This window comes from Plasmodium yoelii (assembly GCF_900002385.2).
Source record: "Plasmodium yoelii strain 17X genome assembly, chromosome: 10".
NCBI lineage: Eukaryota > Apicomplexa > Aconoidasida > Haemosporida > Plasmodiidae > Plasmodium > Plasmodium yoelii.
The window spans coordinates 1,603,661-1,627,543 of record NC_036182.2 but is presented as its reverse complement, the minus strand read 5'-3'; the positions used below and the strand labels follow the sequence as shown (position 1 = coordinate 1,627,543).

The following is a 23,883-nucleotide window of genomic DNA, read 5'->3' as shown; positions in this document are numbered from 1 at the left end:
TAACATTTCTCTATCTTAAAAAAATATAAATTATTCTTTTTAAAATTATTTTACTCCAAAATTGTGTATGTATAAACATACATAATTCGCTTGAATATTTAACTCTTCTTTTGGCGATGAAATAAATTACAAAAAAAAAAAAAAATATCTAGCGAAAATGGTATAAATAAAAAAAAAATGACACAAAAAAAAAAAAAGCCAAATTTTAAATTTCCTAAACAATATAGCTATCCATTATATAACTCCACATTTATTCTAATATTAAAAAATACATAGTTATAAAACATATATTTAGCAATATTAATGCATGAATAATAAATTTTATTCAATCTACAATTAAGTTTGTTAACAGTTTTAAACAAATAGTAATAATACTATTAAACTTAACAATAGCTATATATTTGCACATTGTACATAAATATTATATATATAATGTGCATACCATTATTTAATTCTGCTCGTTGCCATTTCTACATCGTCCTATTGTAAAATCTTCACCGTCATCTTCATCTTAATTTTGCTTTTGTTATTTGTTTATTTATTTATTTTTATTTATTTTTTATTATTTATTTTTATTTTATTTTTTTTTTTTTTTAACCCAATGATCGGAATAACGATCATCACAGGATTCTTAGGGGCAGGGAAAACTACCCTCCTTAAAAATTTACTTAAAGATAGTTTAAAAAATAAATTAAAGATTGCAATAATACATAATGAGTTTACAGAAAATAATAATAACATTGATAAAATAGTTTTCAAGGATATAAATGATATATATAATTTTCCAAAATCATTCGAAAGCGAAAAAAAACCAACTGATGTAGATGATAAAATTGAAACTTTAGAAATTGTAAACAAAATTGAAAACAAAGATGGCTTTATATACGAATTAAATAACGGTTGTTTATGTTGTTCCAATAAAAGCAATTTTGTAAAATTAATAGAAATGATTTTAGAAAAAAAAACAGTATATGATTTTATTTTTGTCGAAGTCTCTGGAATTTATGATAATGTAGAAATAAATAACTTATTATGGATAGATAAATTAAATAAATCGAAAATATATTTGGATAGTATAATTCACATAATTGATTCTTACAATTTCATGAGATATACTAACAACAATATAACATATTATGACCATTTAAAGGGGAACTCCGCAAATGTAAATCATGGCGACCCAAATGAGGAACATACATATATTAGCAACAAATTAGAACCGATTAAAGAGGATGGTATAGAGAATTCTGATTGCAAACAACTAATTGTGTGTGATGTTATTATAATAAATAAAATAGACAAAATAAATGATAAAGAAAAAGAAGATATAAAAAAGTTTGTTGAAAATATAAATCCATTAAGTGTAATACACATGACAAGCTATTCAAATGTTCCAATTGAATTAATAACAAATTTAAAATGTTATGAACAAAATAATTTTAAAGGTGCTTTAGTAAACATTGATAATAATAACTCAAATATAAAACATAAAAATGGTGTATATCACTATAACAATTTTATAAATTTTTCAATTCAGTTTCAACATGATATATCTTATTTAATTTATTTAAGCAAAAATTTAAATGACTTAAAACAAAAGTTTATAAATACAAAAGATTCTGATATTTTAAAAAATATAATTTCTTTAAAAAAAAAAAATATTTTTTCCTACAAAAAAATTAATAATTTATTAGCATCACTTTTGTGGAATACGGAAATGAATATTTATAGAGGGAAAGGAATATTTATCGCATTTAATGATGATATATATACAAATAAAAATAAACTTAAATTAAATATTTATTATTATCAAAGTGTTGGAGAGTTATACGAAATAAATACTGTCATGACAGATATTCATCATTTTTTTCAGAATTATTTTGACAATTTACAAAAAAAAAATACTCACTCAAACTGTACTTCATCATTTGATGCTGCGCATGATAAAGAAAGGGGAGTAATAAATAAAGAAAGGGGAGTAATAAATAAAGAAAACGGTGTGATAAATAAAGAAAACGGTGTAAGTAGTAAAGAAAATGAAGTATGTGACGAATCCGGTGTATGCACTTCAGAACATTCGGTAGATGTCGAGGATTATCTGTCTTGCGATTCATCTGACACTAATGATTCTGAATATAACATATTTAACATTTTGAACGATTCCAACATTTTTGAGTCAAATTTTTTATTTATAGGTAAAGACATAAATATAGAAAATTTAAAAATCCAATTAAATGAATGTCTTATTAATAATTAAATTGATCACTCTATAGTCTATACAATTAAATATATGCCTATGGCATATTGAACATATCTACATTCTTTTCCACGATAAAATAAATCGATTTTTTTTTTTTCAAACCTATTCGTTAACCATATTTTTACATAAATGTGTTCATTACACATATATGTATATATATATATATATATATATATATGTATATTTTTTTTTTTTTTTCCATATACAAAAATATAATAAGTAAAATCTGCTTTAAAAAAAAAAAAACATGTTTCACTTTCTTAGCTAGAACATAGTAAATTATTTTTTCGATTCACAAGGTCGTTTATTGAATATGCACACAATAAATAGCTACATTTCAAAAAAAAAAAAAAAAAAAAAAAAAATATATAAACAATAAATATATGGTAAAATATGTATAAATAAATTGGGATAATGAGACAAGACTAAGAAAATAATATTAAAGAGTATATGTGCTTTGGCCAATGTCAATACAAGAAAAAAATGATAATTTTTTATTATCAAATTTTTTTTTGTATTATATTTTCTTAAAAATCAGTATTTAAAGAAAATACTTGTTCTTTTCTTTGAGCCATAACACCTGACTTTTGATAATCTGCAACTCTTTTTTCAAAGAAATTTGTTTTTCCTTGTAAAGATATTAAATCCATCCAATTGAAAGGGTTTTTAGAATGAAAAACTTTAGAACATCCTAAACATTCTAATAATCTATCAGCAACAAATTCAATATATTGAGACATGAGCCTTGAATTCATTCCAATTAAATCACAAGGTAAAGATTCACAAATAAATGATCTTTCTACTTCAACTGCTTCTTTAACTATATTTTGAACAACATTTTCTGGTAATTTATTTTCTAATAAACTATAAATTAAACAGTTAAAATCAGTATGTAAACCCTCATCCCTACTAATTAATTCATTACTAAATGTTAAACCATGTAATTTATTTTGTTTTTTAAACCAAAAAATTGCACAAAAACTTCCACTAAATAATATTCCTTCTACACATGCATTAGCTACAATTCTTTCTGCAAAAGAATTTGTATCATTTATCCATTTAGCAGCCCATAATGCTTTATTTTTGATAGCTGGTATATTTTCAATAGCATGAAATAAATTTAATCTTTCTTTTTCATCTTTAATATAATTATCAATTAATAAACTATATGTTTCAGAATGTATATTTTCAACAGCTATTTGAAAAGAATAAAATTTTTTTGCTTCAATAATTTCTACTTCTCTTAAAAATTTACTAGCCAAATTTTCTAATACAATTCCATCACTTGCTGCAAAAAATGCTAAAACATGTTTTATAAAATGTTTTTCATTGACATTTAATTTTTCAAAATCTTTCAAATCGCTCGATAAATCAATTTCTTCAGCTGTCCAAAATGAAGCTTCAGCTTTTTTGTAAAAATTCCAAACTTCAGGATACATAATAGGATGCAATGTAAATCTGTTTGATTCTTTATTTAATATTTTTTCATTGCTTTCTTTACTTTTTTGAAAATCACTAAATTCTTTTTCTTGCTTCGAAAATGAAGCACTCTTTGATATATTCACAACTTCTGCCATTTTATTTCCTCAAATTTTTTCACAATTTTTTCAGAATTTTCTCAAATTTTTCTCAGAATTTTCTCAGAATTTTCTTAGTATTTTCCTAATATTTTCTCACAATTTTTTTAGTATTTTCCTAATATTTTCTCAAAATTTCCTACTATTTTCTCAAAATAAAAGCGCACTGATTAATATAGGTACACAAAAAAGGGAGAGGAAATAATAACTGTATATATTATGACGTGTAAAATAATTTATACCTTATATGTGTATTATATATATTATTTTTATTTTTTATAAAATTCGGAAAAATAATGTAAATATATTAATTAGTGTTATAAATGAAGGAAACATAAAAATATTATAACTTTTTTTTTTTTTTTTTTTTTTTTTTTTTTTTTTCGAACACATTATATCCTGATAATATGCCACGATATAACCCATTTATTTTATATATCCAAAAATGCTAAAGGCACACCCGTACATTTAATAAATAAATAAATAAATAAATATATATATATATATATATATATATATATATTAATGTATATTATTATGTATATTATTAATATACATGTATAAAGTACTATATTGCATTCAATATTCAGTGCGTAATAAAATTAAGCAAGCATATTGTGTACTCAGCATTTCAATACTGGCACATTTCCTGGCCCTCTTTTTACGTGTGTGCCTTATTTATTTGTCACTGCTTACTGTTATTATCTTACTATTTACTATCTTACTATTTACTATCTTACTATTTATTCATATGTTTTTATCTGCTTTATTTTTGCATAGTAATATAAAGGACAGCATAAAAAATTGTCAGTATTTTCCCCTTAATTATTATTATTCTTTATATTTAAATAAATACACTAAAATAGTAACAAACCCGAATAATATACATATTAAATGTTAGTTTAATTTCCTTACACACATTTATACCTTTGTTAAAAATTAACTCATCCTCTATCTATATAATATATATAACATATACATGCTTGGACTATAACTAAATGGTCATTGGCCATTTATTTTGAGTACACATCTCCATGCATGCATACTACATACATACTACATACATACATACTACATACATACATACTACATACATACATACTACATAATACATAATAATAATATGGTACCCATTTTATTTCCCAAAAATAATATTCATTGCGTTTGTTTGTATAATACATAAAAATTAAGCGAAAGCTATTATGAAATAAACCAAACAATTTAAATACACTGTGAATTTCATATCCCCCTTTTTCCAATATATTGACTTTTTTTATTTTTTTTCTAAAATTCATGAGTAGCTACAAATAAAATAAATTTCTCGAATATATTTGAACTTATTCTACACAACTATTTTAAAAATGGATTTTTTTTTATTTTGTCTATAATTATAATAAAATAAATAAGAATTGATTGTTTTAATTTTCAAAATAATTAAATGTATTTTTATCTTATGAGAGTAACCAAAATAAAATTCTCAACACTATTTTTGAATTAGTCATTTTATATTCCTTACCCTTTTTTAATCATATAAATAACATAAAAACAATTCTATAATATTTATTTATCTCAATGAAATTCATATATTATATTTTCATATTAATTAGTACCTCTTTTTGCACACATAATAGTCTAGACCATATATTTATTTGTTTCCTTATACACAAAGACCTCAAAATTTACCAATTCTTTTTAACATTGATAATTGATTCTTTTTTAACACATTTACCAATTCTTTTTAACATTGATAATTAATTATTTTTTATGTTGACCTAACCGAAGATACAAATTTTTATTCCAAATTCCGCACACACATTATAAGTGATTATACAATTAAATAAAATTTTTTTAATTATTTTTTTTATAAGGTTTATAGCATAAATTAAACAATATAAGGGACAAAAAAAATTAATAAAGTGTATAAATAAAAAAAGTAAAATATAAAAACTATTTACATATAAAAATTATACAAAAAATTAGGCTTATAACAAATAAACTTTTTTTCAAATGTAAAGGGGAATGCTATGAGTAGCAAATAAAGAATATATAAAACCCGTCGAGGGGAAATCAAAATTGGATAATAAATAAATAAATAAATAAATAAGTATATAAATAAATAAGTAAATAAGTAAATAAGTAAATATATATGCATACACATACACATGCATACACATACACATGCATACACATACACATGCATATGCATACAGTATAACGGATGAGCGTTGTAAGAAACGAACAGTCGCAGTATGAATCTGTCCAATTAAATAAAATAAAAATGCTAGATATATAAATAAAAGTGTTTACGTCGAATAATACCACGTGTGTATACATGCATATCGATATTTATATCCTCTTTGGAGTATTAATTATACACACAGATTTCTCCAAGCATGGTCAATTAAATGTTTACAAAATGGCTGTCTACCTATAAATACATCTTAATACTTAAGTTTATCCAAGCACACATTCATACGTATGTTTAATTTTTTTTTTTTTTTTTTTTTTTTTTTCCTGATTATTAAATTGTTATATGTTTTCTGCACAAAGGACAATCATTGTTTTTCTTTAACCATGTAAATATGCAATCTTTGTGATAATAATGCATGTAATTACATGGCAATACACAAATATGATCATCATCTAAATAATCAACAAAACAAATTGCACACATATAATTTTCATTTTCAATATTAATGTAAAATGAATTATTTTTAATATAATCATTTATTTCACCATTTTCTTTATCATATATATTATTTTTTTTATTTTCATCTTCTATATTTTTTGATTTATATGAAATATTTTTTTTCTTATTTTTATCATATATATTAATAGAATAATAATTTAATCTATTCATATTATTTATTTTTCTATTACATACTTCTTTATCTATTTTTACATGATTATTATTTTTTTCAATTTTACTATTTTTATTTAAATTTTGATTATTATTTTCATTTTTATTGGATGATATATTTTGTTCAGAATTTTTCAAAGTACAATCTTCCTTATCTGTTAGTTTTTCATTCTCTTGTTTATTATTCTTATCATTTAATTCTGATATTGATATTTGATTTGCTCGTATATTTTCACAATAATTTTTGTAATCTATATATTTAATAATTTTTAATTTTTTTAACACACATTTTGGGGTTGGGCTTTTTCTTTTCATAAATAATATTGTAAAAATAACAATAAAAAATAAAATCCTCAATACAATATATAAAAATAATGGCATAAAATAATAAATAACTGATAATAATAAAGCAAAGAAAAATATTGGGCGTATAGGATTATTTTTATCATCAAACAAATATACATATAGACATAAAAAGAAATATAATAAAACAACCACATGCATTTTTGATTCAAAACTTTTTATGTATCTTGAAATCTCATAATCTGCTAAAAACATTAAAGATATATATAAATTTATACATGCATGTAAACATAGCAAACCTAATAATATACCACAAACATAAAACATTGCTTTTCCTTTTTCTGGTGATATAAATATTGTATACTCATTAATTAATGTTGCTAACAATAATAAAATCATTAATAACAATGCTAAATGAATAAAAATTGAGCATATGTGAAAGCTTCTATATGCTCTTCTTGATATATTTGGATCTTCATCTACAGTTAAACTACTCGAGCTATCGCTTCTACCATATATGCGCTCATTGGCCAAGTTTTGCTCATTAGCCAAGTTTTGCTCATTAGCCAAATTTTGTTCATTAGCCAAATTTTGTTCATTATTTATTATGTCATTATTTATTATGTCATTATTTATTATGTCATTATTCATTTCAACACATTCTACATTCTCAGGACATTTTGTTATATTTCCATTTTCGCCATTTTTAAATTCGTCCGTTAAAATAGTACTACAAATATTAGATTCATTATAATTTATATTATCATTTTCTTTTATCACTATTTTGATTGAATTGCCATTTCTATAATTGTTTGTTGTTATTTTAGAATCAGTTTTTATATTTTCTTCTGTTATTCCGATATGTTTTATATCGTCTTTTATTTCATTCCCACCATTTTCTATATTTTGATTAACATCTTTTATTTCATTCCCACCATTCTCTATATTTACATTAACATCTTTTATTTCATTCCCATCATTTTCTATATTTTGATTATTGGTCATTATACTATGTTATTTATTTAAAATACACACACAAAAAAAATACTAATAAAATTATTTAATCAAAAAAAAAAAAATTATAAAATTATGACATATTCATTTCGCTAATTATACATATAGAATGGTTATTTTGTTCATAGAATATACATTTCTAAACTTTGATTTATCACCAAAAATAATTCCTTAATGTAATTTTTTATATAATTTAATTATTATTTTCATTATTATAATTTTTATATCTTTGACGTCGTGCCGCTATTTTCTTATATTATTTAATGTGTATTATTATTATTATTATTATTATTATTATTTTTTCCTACAAAATTGTATATTTTTTTTCGAACAAAAATCGAAATTTATCCTCTAATATAAATAGATAGAAAATATATTAAGTTATTGTATATTTATTTATACTAAATTTTAACTTTTATTAAATTGTTTGTTTATAGTTTATTTCGGTATTTACATATTCCTTTTATTACTATGAATTTTTTAAAAAAACAAAATAATAATATATAAAGAAAATAAAATTATATATATATATATATATAATCATACGCTTTAAATTTGGGAATGAATTAAAAAAAATAAGCGACAGAATATATAATAACGTCGGTTGAAAGTAAAAATTAAGTTAAAAAAAATAATAATAATAATAGTAATAGTAATATAATAATAGTAATATAATAATAGTAATAGTAAAATATATATTTTTTAAATGTACTATTTTAAAAATATATTAAAAAAGAAAATCGAAAGCACTTTATCTTATCAATTGTGTGTATTATGCATAAAAAATCTGTGCAAATAAAAACTAAATAAATGTTGGTACATTGAAATAGATGAAATAAATTATTTACTTAAATATATTTAAAACTTTGAAATTTACAAATACATTTTATCAAATTTGAAAAAAAAAAATATATATTTGTAAGCATATAATACTAGCATATATAATAAAATAAACAATTAACATATTTATAATAGCTAACTGCTCAGCCATTTTTTTTTTATTTATATATTTTTTTTATTTATATATTTTTTTTATTTATATATTTTTATTTATATATTTTTTTTATTTATATACTTTTTTATTTATATACTTTTTTATTTATATACTTTTTTAATATGTATACCTTTTTAATGTTTGTGTATAAAGGGAAGATGGAAACAAGCAACTGGGATACTGTGCTAAAAATATGATAAGTTCAATAAAAACTATATATTAAAAAAAAAAAATAAATAAATAAAAAAGCTATAAAAATAAAACGTATCAGTCTATTTGTATCCTATATATATACATACATATGTGTATAGATAGATACATGTAGATGTATTCCATTTAAAACCAGTGTATACACATTACTAACTCTTTCAAACTTCTAATATAAAAAAAAAATTCGCATTTTATTTCCAAATTATACTATTAAAATAAGGCACAAACAAGGAATAAAATTTTGATACTGAAAATAAAATAAAATAAAATAAAAAAACTTAGAATTTCCTTTATATTTCCACATATTAACCCTTTCATTGTTTATCGAATTTAGTAAATACAATTTTATATTTTTCTTAAACAAATCGAAATATACATAGATATATTTTTGATATATCAAAGTTACAAATATTTAAAATGTTTGAAAATAAAATTATATAATATAAATAATAACACCAAAATGGAAAATAAATTAAAAGCACTTACAAACGTGTAAAAATGCAAACATACACATACACATAATGAGTATATAATTATCACAAATATATTTTTTATAATGTATATATTATTATGTGTATAAGACAGAAAAATTTGACTCTGTGTGAGCAAATAGCCATGGTTTTTTTTCTGACCAAGTCAGGTCAATAATCTTTGCCTCATTTTTTATTTCTTTAATTGGTACTAAAATGGGGTCCGTTATATAATCATTAAAAAATTTAGAGTAAAATAAATTTATAACACCATTTGATCCTAATGAATAAAATAAATTATATTCTTTATGAAATTCTGCTTTTTTTAAAGGACAATTTTGAGCATGAAACATTTTATAAGGACTACTAGCCAAATCTAAATCATAAATAAAAACATTTCCTTTTTCATCAGATACTAAAATATAACTTTCATTTGTATGTATATCTATGCTTGTTGCATTTTTAACTCCTCTTAGTTTCTTGAATATCTTCTCTTTCTTTGAAGAAGGTTTTAAATTATATATTCTGAGATTAAAAAGGAAAAAAAAATGTACATACATGTATATATCCAATATTTTTATGGATTCAAATGTAGAATCAAAATAGCTAAAACGATTGAATATATGAAACGTGCGGAAAAAAAAGCCAAAAAAAAACCAAAAAAAAGAGAGAGAAAGAGAGAGAACAACATAAGTAGAAGGGTCTGTCCAATCTATTTCATAATTCACAATTTCTCAAATGGAAATATGCAATATTTTATTCATTTTTTAAGTTTTCCAATTCTTACATTATACTATTTTCAAAGGCAGCGATAAAGTAGGGAGTACGTGGAAAAAACATAGTTTGAATTATGTCTCCTCTTTTTTGTTTGTATTTATTTATTAATTTTATTGTTCTCATTGATTTAATATGATGTAGATAGCAATGGTGATATTGTCCAAGCTTTCGTAAGCATGTCACTGACAAATAGTTACCTAAAAAAAAAAAAAAAAAAAAAAAAAAAAATATAAAATATAAAATATAAAATATAAAAAAAAAAAGTGTCATGGAATGATTTTCACACACCCAACTTATCAAACAAACTAAAAGGGATAATGAAAAAATTCATAAATAAAAAAATTCATAAAAAAAAAATAATACCATTTTTGTTCCAAGAAAAATTTTTGATTAACCCTTCATGTTTTATTGCTACACAATATTTCAATTTCTAAAAAAAAGAAAGGATTTATAAAAAGTAAAATGTTACAAATAGCCAAAATGTTACAAATTAAATCATGTATATAATTCCAAATTCATAACATTTGTTCAATATATAAAAAATAATCATAAATTTAATTAACCTTATTATTTGATGGAATCTTAATCCATTTGATATCCAAATCAGAAGAAGAAATATATTCATCAGTATTTTTAAAATTTTGATTAAAAGAATTAATTAATTCTTTAGTTTTGCAATATATCATATTTTTACTCAAATCGCTATTTTTTTTTTTTTTCAAATTATTATCACTTTCGTCATTTTCTCCATTTTCGCCATTTTCGTCGCTTTCATCATTTTCGCCATTTTCATCATCGCTTACATCTTCATCATCCCAATCATCTTCAAAAATTTGATTGTCATCATCTTGATCAGTTTCAAATTCAGCACCATCTTTCGATGATTCATTGTGTTCATCATTTTTGCTAGTATCATTAACAGAATCACTTTTTCTCTTTTTTATATCATAATAGATTTGTTCGACATCTATTGTGTTAGATTTGATTGGAGGTATATAACTTTCATATTGTAATAATATAATAACATTTCCCCATGATATTGCTAATAAAGAATATGTTTTATTTATTTTTATCATTAAGTTTTTATTATTTTGTTTATCATTTTTATTTGGTGACAATGCAGAATTAAAATAACTTTCCAAATCTATTACATCAATATTATATGATGTTAATATATCGAATATATATAACTTATTATTTTTTATTACATAAAAAATATGATCATTTTCATTTAAACAAATATAATTATGACCATTATCTTCATTTTTTATTTTATCATTTATATTATATTTTATAAATGGGTATTGTGGATATGGTTTTAAAGATTGAGTAGTTGGCAATTTAGGCAATAAATCTTCTTTTTTTATATCTAATACACTTTTAACAGATCTTGAACATAAATATATATCTAAACATCTTTGATATAAATCATAATATGTTTTTTTATAATATTCTATATTTGTTATTTTTTCCCAATTTTTAGGTATAAATGCATCTTTATTATTTTTTAGAATATTTTTTTCATCAGAATTAGTATATATTAATTCTGGTGGTGGATTGTAACTATATTTATGACCTGGTAATATATTTGGTAAATTTATTTCATTCATATTTGAATATTCATCATAAATTTTGTTATTCCACATATCATATAATGTCAATTCTTCTTGGTTACTATTTTGATTGTTTTTATATTTTTCAGGATGTTTTTCTTTATCTATTAAATATTTCATTAGTTTTAATATTTTCTTTTTCTCACCTTTTGATACTTTATTATTTTTATTTACATTAAAATTAGTAGGCAATTTATATTCTTCTCTATCATTTTCATATATATAACTTGATTCGTCTATATATTTGGCTACACTATTTTCTCTTATTTTTCTTATAATTTCTAAATCTGCATCTGTAAGTGTTACAACTCGATTGTTTTTCTTATCCTTAATTTTCCTCCATGCATCTACATCTTTTTTAGATTCTATGAAATCATCAATCATGTTTTCGTTTGTCTTCTCTATCTTCTTACCATCAATATCATAACCTACATATATATAAAAGGGGAAATGGCATATATATACATAGACAATAAAATTTTTAATCTATTCATATAGTAACTAATAATAAAATAAAGTTATAATAATGTATGCATTTTCTTTTTTTTAAATGTTATAAAATTATTTATCTTACCAATAATGTCAAGGTCGTCATAATACTTAAGATCAATATTGCCAATTGTATTTAAATTATATTCATCATCACTCTCGTCAATTTCTTCATTAATATAAATATTATGATTTTTTTTTTTTATCTTCCTTTCTTTTTTTCCCTTTTCTTCCTTTTTTCCCTTTTCTTTCTTTTCTTTCTTTTCTTCATTTTCTCCCATTTTCTTCTTTTTTTTAGTTTCCACTTTTTTCTTTTTTTTTTTTGCTGTATTTAACATGGTATGCTTATTTGTTTTTTCGGAGTCAAGCTTCGCACTCTTCTCAGCATTTCCATCATTTTCTTCAAAATTGGATTGCGTTTCTGTTTTTGTTTTTGTTTTTTCATTGTTCTTTTGGCTTTTCATTTTTTTGAAGGAAACCCTTTCATTCCAAATGTATAATAATATTTAAAATAATATTATTTGTTTATTTTTCAAATCGAAAAGTTGTAAAAAAAAACAAAAATGTACTTATCTCGTTAATTTATCTCGTTAATTTTGTTTCGCTAATTTATTTCGCTAATTTATTTCGCTAATTTGTTTCGCTAATTTGTTTCGCTAATTTATTTCGTTAAACATATAATTATCAATTTCTTCCTCACCCAAGTGACAGATGAATACAAAAATGAATATGCAATGGGATAGTAGCCATATATGTATATGTGCTTGTTTTTATTTTCTGTATAGAAAAAAAAAAAAACAAATATCAATATTTTTTAAAAATTAAAAAGTATAAATATAAACAAATCCTCTAATAAAACATACTATTAGTGATTGAGGAAAATTTTCTATTTTTTTTTTTATGATACTTGAATTTTCATAAAAATATTTATTTAAATTATATACAATCTTATGCACTATACTTGTTTAACCATTATGACATCGTCTATACATATATATATATGATGATATTATATATATAGTTGTATTAACCTTGTAATTATAATTATTTTTATTAATATATGTTACATTATTTTATTTTTTTTTTTTCCACGCAATTTTATTAGTATTTTTCATAAAATATATGACTTGAAATAAAAAAATGTATTAATTTTTTTTATATATTTCTCAAAATAACTATATGGAAAAAAAAAAAAAAAATTAATATATAATAATTATCAAGCAATGTCATATGCTTATTCCTTTAAAATGTTTTAACAAAATATATAATAAGCATATTACTCATTTGATAAATGAAAAATTTATTGAAAAAAAAGATAATCAAATTTCTTTATTAAAAAAATATTTATAAATAATAGTAAAATTAAAAGAGAATTATATAGAACAATAATACAAATGGGATGGAGGGGGAAAAGAAGTGTTAACTATTACAAGTACATAATTAAAAAAAAAAATATATATATGCATGTACAAGTCAGAATTTTTTTTAATAATTAAGTTATTTTTAATTCTCATTTCGCTAGCTTGATTAATTAGTGTATATACTAATATATATATACACAAAAGAAAACATAGTAAATCACGAAACAGAAAATAAAAAGAAATATCATAATGACGAAAAAATATAAAAATGATAGTCCTATAGATAAACACAAAGTGTTTGTCCGTAATATACGAGAAAATGATGTGAACAAATTGACAGAACGATTTGAAAAAGAATGTAAAAAATATTTTTTTTTTAAAAATAAAACAAATTCTACAAAAAGCGCTATTTGTATTTTTCACAATGAAGAGGATGCAACAAATTTCATAACAAAATATAATAATTCAAAAGATTTTTCTACAAAAATTATGTGTGAATTTGCAATAAAGAAAAAGCATGATGAAAAAAATTTAGTTTCTGTTCTTTATAATCGAAATAAAATAAACTATCCCAACTCTATAAAAATATATACAAATTGTGATATAGGTAATATAATAATTTTAAATTATTTGAAAAGCATTTATTTAATAAAAAAAAAAATATTATTGAATTGTGAAAATAATAAATCTATAGACAAAAAAAATCAAATAAATAAAAATCAAATAAATAAAAATAGTAACAATAGTAACAATAATAATAATGATGATGATGATGATGATGATGATGAAGAAATTGTAATTGTAGCTAGTTCAGAAAAAGACAAAAAATTTGAAGAAATTGTAATAAATATAGAGAAACAAAGTAATATAAATAAAAATAATATTTTTAAAAAAATAAATAATCTAAAATTTAAAGATAATAAAAATGATGAATCAACAAGCTATTTTGAATATGTTGTTGAATTTGCAAACTTTAATTTGGCTTCCACATTTTATCAATTTATTAATAAAAATGAATTTCAGAATTATTTAAAAAATAATGACCAAAATATTGAAAATGAAAATTTGTTTTTTTTTCATGAATTATGTCTTTTAAATACAGAACACAAAATGGTTATTTTAAAAAACCTAAATAGAAAATGTCACACAGAAAATATTCAAAAGCTTTTTAAGAATATCGAAAAAAATATCAAAATAAATATTCCTAAAAAGAATGATAAAAAACAAGGATATGCATTTGTTACTTTTTCAAATTATAAAAGTGTAGAAAAAGCATTACTTTTAACGAATACAATTTTATGTGGTAATAAAATAATTATAGAAAAATACAACAAGGAAATAAAGCTACTTAACGGAAAATCTCATCAAGATACTGAAAATAAATCAGTTGAGCCTTTTAGTTATTACAATAGTTATAATAATGAGAGTCAAGAAAATGATGAAGAAGATTCTGATAACAAATCGGACGAAACAGATAACAATATAGACAATGATAATAGTGATCAAAATGTTTCACTTTTGTCTAAAAAGAGAAAATTAACTGAGTATGACGAAAATCAAACTGGTAGTAAAATCACCAAAATTGGGGGGGACAAAATTGGGGGGGACAAAATTGGGGGGGACAATAAAAGAGACTACAAAAAAGATGTAGAGGAAGGAAAAACAATTTTTATCACAAATATACCAACCGAAACAACAAATGACGAAATTAAAGAATATATAGAAAAAAATATTAGCAAAGATTATATATATATAAAGACCTGTCGAAATGATTATAAAAAAATATATGTTTTTGTGAAATTGAAAAAAAAAATCGATGCTGATAATTTTTTAAAAAAAATTGGAGAATATAATAGTGAAGAAGATGAACAAATGAATGGAAATGAAAATGAAAATGAAAATGTTATTGATCAATTTTATAATAATGCTAATAAAAAAAAAAAAGAGAAACTCAAACAAATTTTATTGAATGAAAATCAAAATCTTAAACACACTGATATTTTATATTTTAAAAATAATTATCTTATGATTAAAAGAGCAGTACCAAACGATATAATAAAAGATAAAAAAAAATCTCCAGAAAAAAAAGAAAAAAAAGAAAAAAAAAAAAATACAATAAGCAATAATATACATTTAATAAATGACAATGATGTTAATAATGAAAATGTTCCTTCTAATATACTTTTAAGAAATAAAAAATTATTAGATAAAAAAACTGAACTCTTAAAAAATAAAAATTTTGTAATAAACCCATGTAGATTATATATTAGAAATTATCCCCTTGTAGTTGAACAAAATATTTTCCGTTCTCTTATAACAAAACATTTTACTCCTATATTTATGAAAAAATTTAAATTAAAAAAAAAAGAAGCTTTTAAAAAAGCTAATGAAGTAATTAAAAAAATGAAACTTATGAAAGATAATAATAGTAATAAGGAAATTGTCCAAGATACCAAAGTAGGTCCGATCATACATAATAATGACAATAATAATGATAATACTATGGATAAAGGAGCTAATAAAAATGTCATTTGCTTTCTTGATATTAATAAACATGAAAATACAAAACAAATTATTTCCCTTTTACAAAATAAAAATATTTTTGATGTAATAAATGAAAAAATTTACAAAAAAAAATTTCAAACAATTAAAAAAAGTAAAAATATATTATATGTTGATTATTGTATTGAAGATCTAAGAATGTTGCATATAAAAAAAATAAAAGAAGAAAAATTTCTAAAACATTTAAAAGAAAAAAATGAAAATAATTTGCCTACTAAAAAAAAAATTAAAAAAAATACAAATAAAACAAAAAAAATGAGTAGAGGAAAAAGACAACGTGAAAAAAGAAGATTATTAAAAGCTCAAAATGAAAACAAAAATATTATAAACATCATTAATCCAATGACTCTTGATCAAAAAGATAATCCCATAAAAACAGAAAAACAGAAAAAACGAGTCACATTCCTTGACCAAACAAATAATGAGGAAATAAATACAACCAAACCTTCTTCCCTCAAAAAAAAAGAAATAAATAATAAAGATAAAAAAATTAAAAGTAAAAAATTGAATGCCCAAGATTCTGGAAAAACAAAAAAAAAAGTTAAAACTGTCAAAAGTATTATCAAAAAAGGCACCGAAAACCCGAACAAGAATATTGTAAGTGAAAAAAAAAAAAAAATTAATAATAGAACAATTTGGTATTGCATATTCGTGACATTCCCGTCGATACATTCATCACATTTTTTCACACCCATCACATTTTTCTACCTAATTTTGCAGGAATCAATACAAAAGGATGTCTTAAAATTCCTCAAAAACACCAAATAAAGAAAAAAACTTATAAGAATAGTATACTTTAACTTAGGCTTATTTAATTTGCTAATTCACCAAATATATTTTTATTTTATTTTATTTCAGTTTATTTCATTTTATTTTATTTGTTTGAATATTTGCATATCCACGATTTATGGAAGCGTCAGTTTTTACCTCTTAACAAGTCGCTATATAATAACTGCTCTATATAATTATGGAATTTCATACTTATTTATTTTTTCAATTACATTTTTTTTTTATGTTGTATACTAATTTTCAACAATTCACCTTTTTTTATTTGTATAATTGACTTATTTAATTTGGATAAATAAAAAGTGTTTGTAATGGGGAATTTCCCCTTTTTTTAATATTTTCTTTCTTTTTTCTTTTTTCTTTTTACATTTATAATTCACATTTTAATAAAAATTTATCAACAGTTTATAAAATAAAAAAACATATTATAACTTTGGAGTTGTAATTATTAAAATGTTTTCATGTTTTATAAGTCAAAGTATTTTATTATCCAAACGAGAGCATGATAAAGGAAAATAAATTGATTGTTCTATTTTTTTTTAATACGATTACGAAAAAATAAATTATAAAATAAAAAAAAACAAATAATGAAATATTAATTTTTAAACCTCATTTATTAATTCTTTCATTTTTGCCATTTCTATATAACATGCTATATATATAGAGCTATATTATATGCATGTATATAAAAATGTATAAGCGAGATTGGAAATTTATATACCTAAAAGCGTATATCTGAAATCTACATTCTCTAATTTATTAAAATATGACTTCCAATTCGTATTGCCATTATTGTTATTATTGTTATTATTATCATTATTATTATCATTATTATTATCATTATTATCATTATTATTGTTATATGCCATTTATTTATTAAATACATTTTTATTAAACTCATCTCTTGTTATCATTTTTTCATTCTGGAAATATTTCTAGTATATTCAACAACATTTAAAACTGATGAAAAAAAATACCTTTTAAACATATACCATTTATTATAATATACTATAGTTATGTACGTTAATAATATTTAACATTTTCTTATGCACATTTTTTTATGTAAATATTTTAGCTAATTTTTTATATAGCTATTTTGTTAAGAAAAAAAAAAAATAAAAAATAAGTGCCAGTATATATATTACAAAATGGAGGATAATTACACAAACAACACTCTTAATGATGATGAAGTCCCTGCTAAATGTATGGAGAAAAGACTATTATATTTAGAAAATAATGATAATGCTATAATATTTAAATTTTAAGAAATGAATAAACTACAAATATGTTGATTTCTGATTGTCATATTTATATAATATATTATATATATAATTTAATGTTACCTGAACTGTTCATATAATTAGCGAAAAAAGTGTATACATTGCTATTTTTTTTTTTTTTTTTTTTTCTTAATATAGCTGTTGAAGGATGGATAATTATAATAACAAACATCCATGGTGAGGCAAGAGAAGATTATATAAAAGAAGTTTTTGAAGAATTTGGTCAAATCAGAAATTTACATTTAAATTTAGACAGAAGAACGGGATTTATAAAAGGATATGCATTTCTCGAATTTGAAAATTTTGTTGACGCAAAAAGAGCTATTGATGGTATGTCTAATAAATGTGACATAATATGTTCCACAAATTAGGAATAAAAATATAAGCAAAATAAGAAAAATAAATAAATTCATAAGTATTATTTCCATGACATATCGTTCATTCTACTATTTTATGTCACCAAATTTGGTCATTGAAATTTGATATAATGCAAATTTTAGGCCACCTTGAAACATAACAATATATAATATTGCACACAAATAAAATACCTAAATAATTATGAATAATAATTATTTCTTTCCGTGTATTACGCCTATATTAAGCACAATTCATAGGCTTATAATTTTGCAATTATTTTGGTATAATTATATATATATATGTTTTTTTTTTTTTTTTTTTTTTTTAGAAATGGATGGCTCGATGTTACTAAATCAAAAAATACATGTTGACTGGGCATTTATACAAGACAAAAAAAAAAATTGATAAGAATTGGTCGAAGTTTTACTTACATTTTATACTTTTCTATAAATACTTACACATACCTTCATTTGGAAATTAAGACAAATTAAAGAATATATTTTCATTGTCATGATTAAAAATATAAATGTTTACAACTTATATGACAATATTTTTATATGGATATATTTCATCTTAATAAAATATTTGCTTGTTTTCATTTTAATAAAAAAATTCTTTATTTTTTCGTTTATAATTTTTGACACTATTAAAAATTGTATTTTTTTTAAATAATCAAATAACATAATTTTTATTTTTCAAGTTTAAGTTATCTCAAATTGAGTATAGCGGTATTTCATTATAAAAATAAATAAAAATGGCTAGCTAGCCATAAAATAAATGCATATTGGTGTGTATATTACAACAAAAACAATATACGCTTTGTTTATACACAAATACTTATATATACATATGTATACATATGTATATATATATAATATATATATATAATATATATGCGAATTACTACATAGACAATGTCATGTTTGAAAAACTTGTGAAAACATATTTATGTGATACACATAAATACTAAAACAAAATAAACATTACACACAAAAAAAAAAAAAATTATGATACGGCTTTTTTTTTCAACAAAGAAGAAATTGCTATAGAAAAAGCTTCAAAGGAAGATAAAGGATGACGATAATCCAAAGTAAAATAATCCTTTGAATTTTTACCAAAAATAAGAAAAATTTCATCTTGATCATTATTTATAATTTCGAATTTTTCTTCTTTTTTTATTTTAAAATTATTTTTTATCACATCAAAAGAGAATTTGTTTATTATGCTTTTTTCTCCCTCTTCATTTTGTATACTATCATTGCTTCCATTATTTTTCCTACTACTACTACTAGTAGTATTATTATGATTTCCATTTTTGTTAGCTTTGAATGTAATACCTGAATTCCAGTTATATTCATCACTTATCTTGGGAAATGCGATATTATCATTGCTTTCTTTATCATTAATTGTTTCACTATATTCCATAAGTTGATTATTCCTTTCTGTACTCATATAATCTATTAAATCGTTAATAGTTGTATTTGAAAATAATGTTTTTTTAGAGTTATTAATTAAACATTTTTTTAAAATTAACTGTAAATTTTTAGCACTTGCCAATCTAACTCGACCATAAAAAGGCAATTCATAAATTTCTTTTTCTTCATTCCATGTTGGACATTTATTTTCATATATAAATTTTACACTTTTATCTTCTTTATATATATTACAAATAAAATGACGAGGTAATTCACTTATTATATTAGATTCAAATTTGATTGTTATAACATTTTTTCTTTCAAAATTTGGAAAAAAATTTGAATATTTTTTGTCTATTCCATTATCATATATATTAATTTTCATTCCAATAAAATTACATATTAACACTCCTAAAAATCCTGATATAACAGTATTTTTTTCTACATGTTTATATATATTTTTAATTTTTTTATCATATTTATATATGTATACTTTATTTTCTCCTCTCTTTTTAAACCCTATTAATATTTTTTTTTTATTATTTTTTAAAATATAACAACAAGAATAATAATCATTAAAATTTCTTATCCTTTTTACTACATTTATAACATATCCTTTTTCTATATTATTAAAAAAGTTAAATTTTTGTTTAGCATTTTTTATAAAATTCAAAAAAACATTTTTATTAATTAAATTTTTTTTGAAATATAAATTTCCATTATTTATATCAATTTCACTTAAATATTTTTTATTATTTTCTACATTGGGTATTAAATTTAATGCTTCGTAAAAAATTGTATTACATGATTCTATTACATTTTTTTTTTTTTTTTCATTTTGTTGTGTTATTTCTTTAACATTATTTTTAAATTCGATATATTTTTTTTTCAATATATTACTAGCTCCTTCAGTATATTCATTACCATCTTTATTTACACTTTTCATGATTTCCCAACTATTAGGTATATTACCATCTTCAAATATGCTTATAATTTTCCAAAAACAAAAATTGATTATTTCATCATTTTTAATTTTAAATCCACAATATGTTAACATTATTAGAAGATCATCTTGTATATCTCTTCTTAAAATATTTTTTTTAAAAATATCAAAAAATAATTTGAACTCAAATATATGTAGAGTATATAAATATTCAATATTAAAATAACCATCACATTCTTTTATAATAGACATAATAATATGTTTTATATATTCTATAACATTATATATTCCTTTATCATTTAAAATTTTTGACATTTCACATTCATTATGTATAATTAAATTTTCTTCTTGATTTATCGAACAATTATTATCTCGTATTTTATTGTTATCCTTTATTTTTATAATGGAATCATTACTATTTCCTTCATCAGATTCGTATTCTATTTCTTCAGATGTAGATATTTCTGGATCAAAAACAGAATCTATATCTTTAATAGATTCACTTTCATGACCTTTATCATAAATTTTACTGCTATCTTTATCAGAAAATGAGGAATATTCCTCCTTTTGATTATCAGAATAACAAGAAGATGTCGATTGACCTTTCTTTTTCCTTATTTTCTTAAATTTTTTTTTTTTTTTTTTTTCTATATTATTACTCAAATAACCAGAAATGATACTGTAAAAAAGTTCATAATATTTTTCATCACAAAAAGGGTTACTGCCATCACTTTGGCCCTTTTCAAAGCTGTTCCCTTTTTGGCCCTTTTCAAAGCTGTTCCCTTTTTGGCCCTTTTCAGCATTTTCCTTTTCGCTCATATCCTTGACACATTTTACAAAATACAAATAAGCTAAGCTAACCATTTCAATTAGTGTAATAATGCTTTTTATACTTGTTAAGTTTTTATCAGATCTTATATTAATTTCATAAATTTTGAATGCCCTTCCTTTTTTCTTAACTATTTCATTATATTTTTGTTCCATATCATGATTATGTTCCTCTTTTTTATTAAAAGACAAATTTGAATCATTTATATTATACATTATATTTTTACCTGAACTGTTAATATTATTTTTATTATAATATTTATTATTTTCCCAATCATTAATTGTATTACTATAATATCTACCATTAAATAAATATTGTTCTTCATTCTTATTATGATCTGGATAAAAAAAATTGTCATTGTTATTTTTGATATTGAAATTTGTAAAATCATGAAAAATATTTTCATAATTAATATTGTCGTATAAATATGGTTCATCAGTTTTTGAAAATCTGTCTACCTCAATTTTTTTAGCATGCCCCATTTCAGTTTGCTTCCTTTTTTTAGCATGCCCCATTTCAGTTTGCTTCCTTTTTTTAGCATGCCCCATTTCAGTTTGCTTCCTTTTTGGGCTTCCGAAACAATAGTCATAAATTTGTTTTTTGATTTTTTCGATAATTCCTATTCTATTATTTATATAATAATAATTATCATCATAGTAAGGTAATGTGTCTATAACATTTTTTAATATTGGTGATGATTTAAAAATTTTATTTTTAACTTTTATTATAATTGATATAGTATATACTTCCATTTCGACACAATTAGTTTCTTTATTTTTTTCTTCATCACCTTTAAAATTTATGTTAAATATATATTTTTTTTCGATCTTATGATTTTCATTTTTAACATTTTTATGTACATAATTATAATTTTGTTTTTCGTCTTTGTTTATTTTCAAAATTTGATTCCAAACAATATCATCAATGTCAAATTTATTTGATATTTTATTTTCAAATTTTTCAATATTTTCATATAAATATTTATAACCATTAACATAATTATCTAATATACATTCTTTTTTTATATATTCATTTATAATTAGTACAATATCTTCACATTTAAAACAATTACAATCTTCTTCAAATTGACAATTATTTTTAGATATAACACCCCCTTTAATTACATCATCACAACATTCTAATATATCCTCATTAGAATAAAAATTTTTTTTTATTATATTTTCTAAACGTTTTTGTCTTTCATAATAATCATTTTCTTTATATTCCATTTTTTTTTTTAATATTTTACAAAAAAAATATAAATTTTATTAAATAGTTTTGTGATTTCTTCATCATTTCTAGTTATATAAAGTTGGGACTATAAATAAGTCTATTATAAATCCAGAGATGTTGTAATGTAATAAAATTATTAAATAAAAAAAAAATATCATTTGACTCTAATATAAAAAATATATAGAATATATAGAATATATAATTTTAAAAATACAAAATTTGTGTAGTATAATGTATATAAAAAGTGAACAAAAAAAAAAAAAAAAATATACAATTTTCAAAAAAATTATATACATTTTCCCACTAAGCTTAGTATATATATATATACATACACTTTGTGACTACTAGTGATAACACATTAAATTTATTATTATAAGGAATCAATAAATATAAAATATATGCATTTTTCAGGTAAAAGTATATACTACATGTATATATTATATATATATATTTTTTATTTCCCAAAACATGACCATAAATTTATTTTGCTTAGTACTAAAAAAAATATGTATATATATATATATATATATTATTAGTTAACTTTTTTGAT

General features: G+C 21.0%; 7 protein-coding genes across 7 annotated transcripts; 3 read left to right on the top strand and 4 right to left on the bottom strand.

Moving 5' to 3' along the window:
* Positions 1 to 601: 601 nt before the first annotated feature.
* On the top strand, positions 602 to 2,257 carry PY17X_1039100 (uncharacterized protein; the record flags this gene model as incomplete). The annotated part of the gene is made up of 1 exon (XM_718766.2): positions 602 to 2,257. The coding sequence occupies one exon, from the start codon at positions 602 to 604 to the stop codon at positions 2,255 to 2,257; it is 1,656 nt and encodes a 551-aa protein (XP_723859.2).
* A 530-nt stretch (positions 2,258 to 2,787) lies between these two features.
* On the bottom strand, positions 2,788 to 3,837 carry PY17X_1039000 (ribonucleotide reductase small chain; the record flags this gene model as incomplete). The annotated part of the gene is made up of 1 exon (XM_718765.1): positions 2,788 to 3,837. The coding sequence occupies one exon, from the start codon at positions 3,835 to 3,837 to the stop codon at positions 2,788 to 2,790; it is 1,050 nt and encodes a 349-aa protein (XP_723858.1).
* Positions 3,838 to 6,358: 2,521 nt separating this feature from the next.
* PY17X_1038900 (RING zinc finger protein, putative) lies at positions 6,359 to 8,005 on the bottom strand (the record flags this gene model as incomplete). The annotated part of the gene is made up of 1 exon (XM_722656.1): positions 6,359 to 8,005. The coding sequence occupies one exon, from the start codon at positions 8,003 to 8,005 to the stop codon at positions 6,359 to 6,361; it is 1,647 nt and encodes a 548-aa protein (XP_727749.1).
* Positions 8,006 to 9,786: 1,781 nt separating this feature from the next.
* Positions 9,787 to 13,031, bottom strand: PY17X_1038800 (ribosome biogenesis protein BOP1, putative; the record flags this gene model as incomplete). Its single annotated transcript, XM_022956354.1, has 5 exons — positions 9,787 to 10,213; positions 10,476 to 10,662; positions 10,829 to 10,895; positions 11,029 to 12,506; positions 12,653 to 13,031. 5 exons carry the CDS (start codon positions 13,029 to 13,031, stop codon positions 9,787 to 9,789), a joined length of 2,538 nt encoding a protein of 845 aa, XP_022813403.1.
* A 1,146-nt stretch (positions 13,032 to 14,177) lies between these two features.
* PY17X_1038700 (RNA-binding protein, putative) lies at positions 14,178 to 17,258 on the top strand (the record flags this gene model as incomplete). Its single annotated transcript, XM_022956353.1, has 2 exons — positions 14,178 to 17,087; positions 17,211 to 17,258. 2 exons carry the CDS (start codon positions 14,178 to 14,180, stop codon positions 17,256 to 17,258), a joined length of 2,958 nt encoding a protein of 985 aa, XP_022813402.1.
* A 1,166-nt stretch (positions 17,259 to 18,424) lies between these two features.
* Positions 18,425 to 19,318, top strand: PY17X_1038600 (RNA-binding protein 8A, putative; the record flags this gene model as incomplete). The annotated part of the gene is made up of 3 exons (XM_022956352.1): positions 18,425 to 18,479; positions 18,695 to 18,886; positions 19,242 to 19,318. 3 exons carry the CDS (start codon positions 18,425 to 18,427, stop codon positions 19,316 to 19,318), a joined length of 324 nt encoding a protein of 107 aa, XP_022813401.1.
* Positions 19,319 to 19,918: 600 nt separating this feature from the next.
* PY17X_1038500 (uncharacterized protein) lies at positions 19,919 to 23,329 on the bottom strand (the record flags this gene model as incomplete). The annotated part of the gene is made up of 1 exon (XM_719272.1): positions 19,919 to 23,329. One exon carries the CDS (start codon positions 23,327 to 23,329, stop codon positions 19,919 to 19,921), a length of 3,411 nt encoding a protein of 1,136 aa, XP_724365.1.
* Between the last annotated feature and the right edge of the window lie 554 nt (positions 23,330 to 23,883).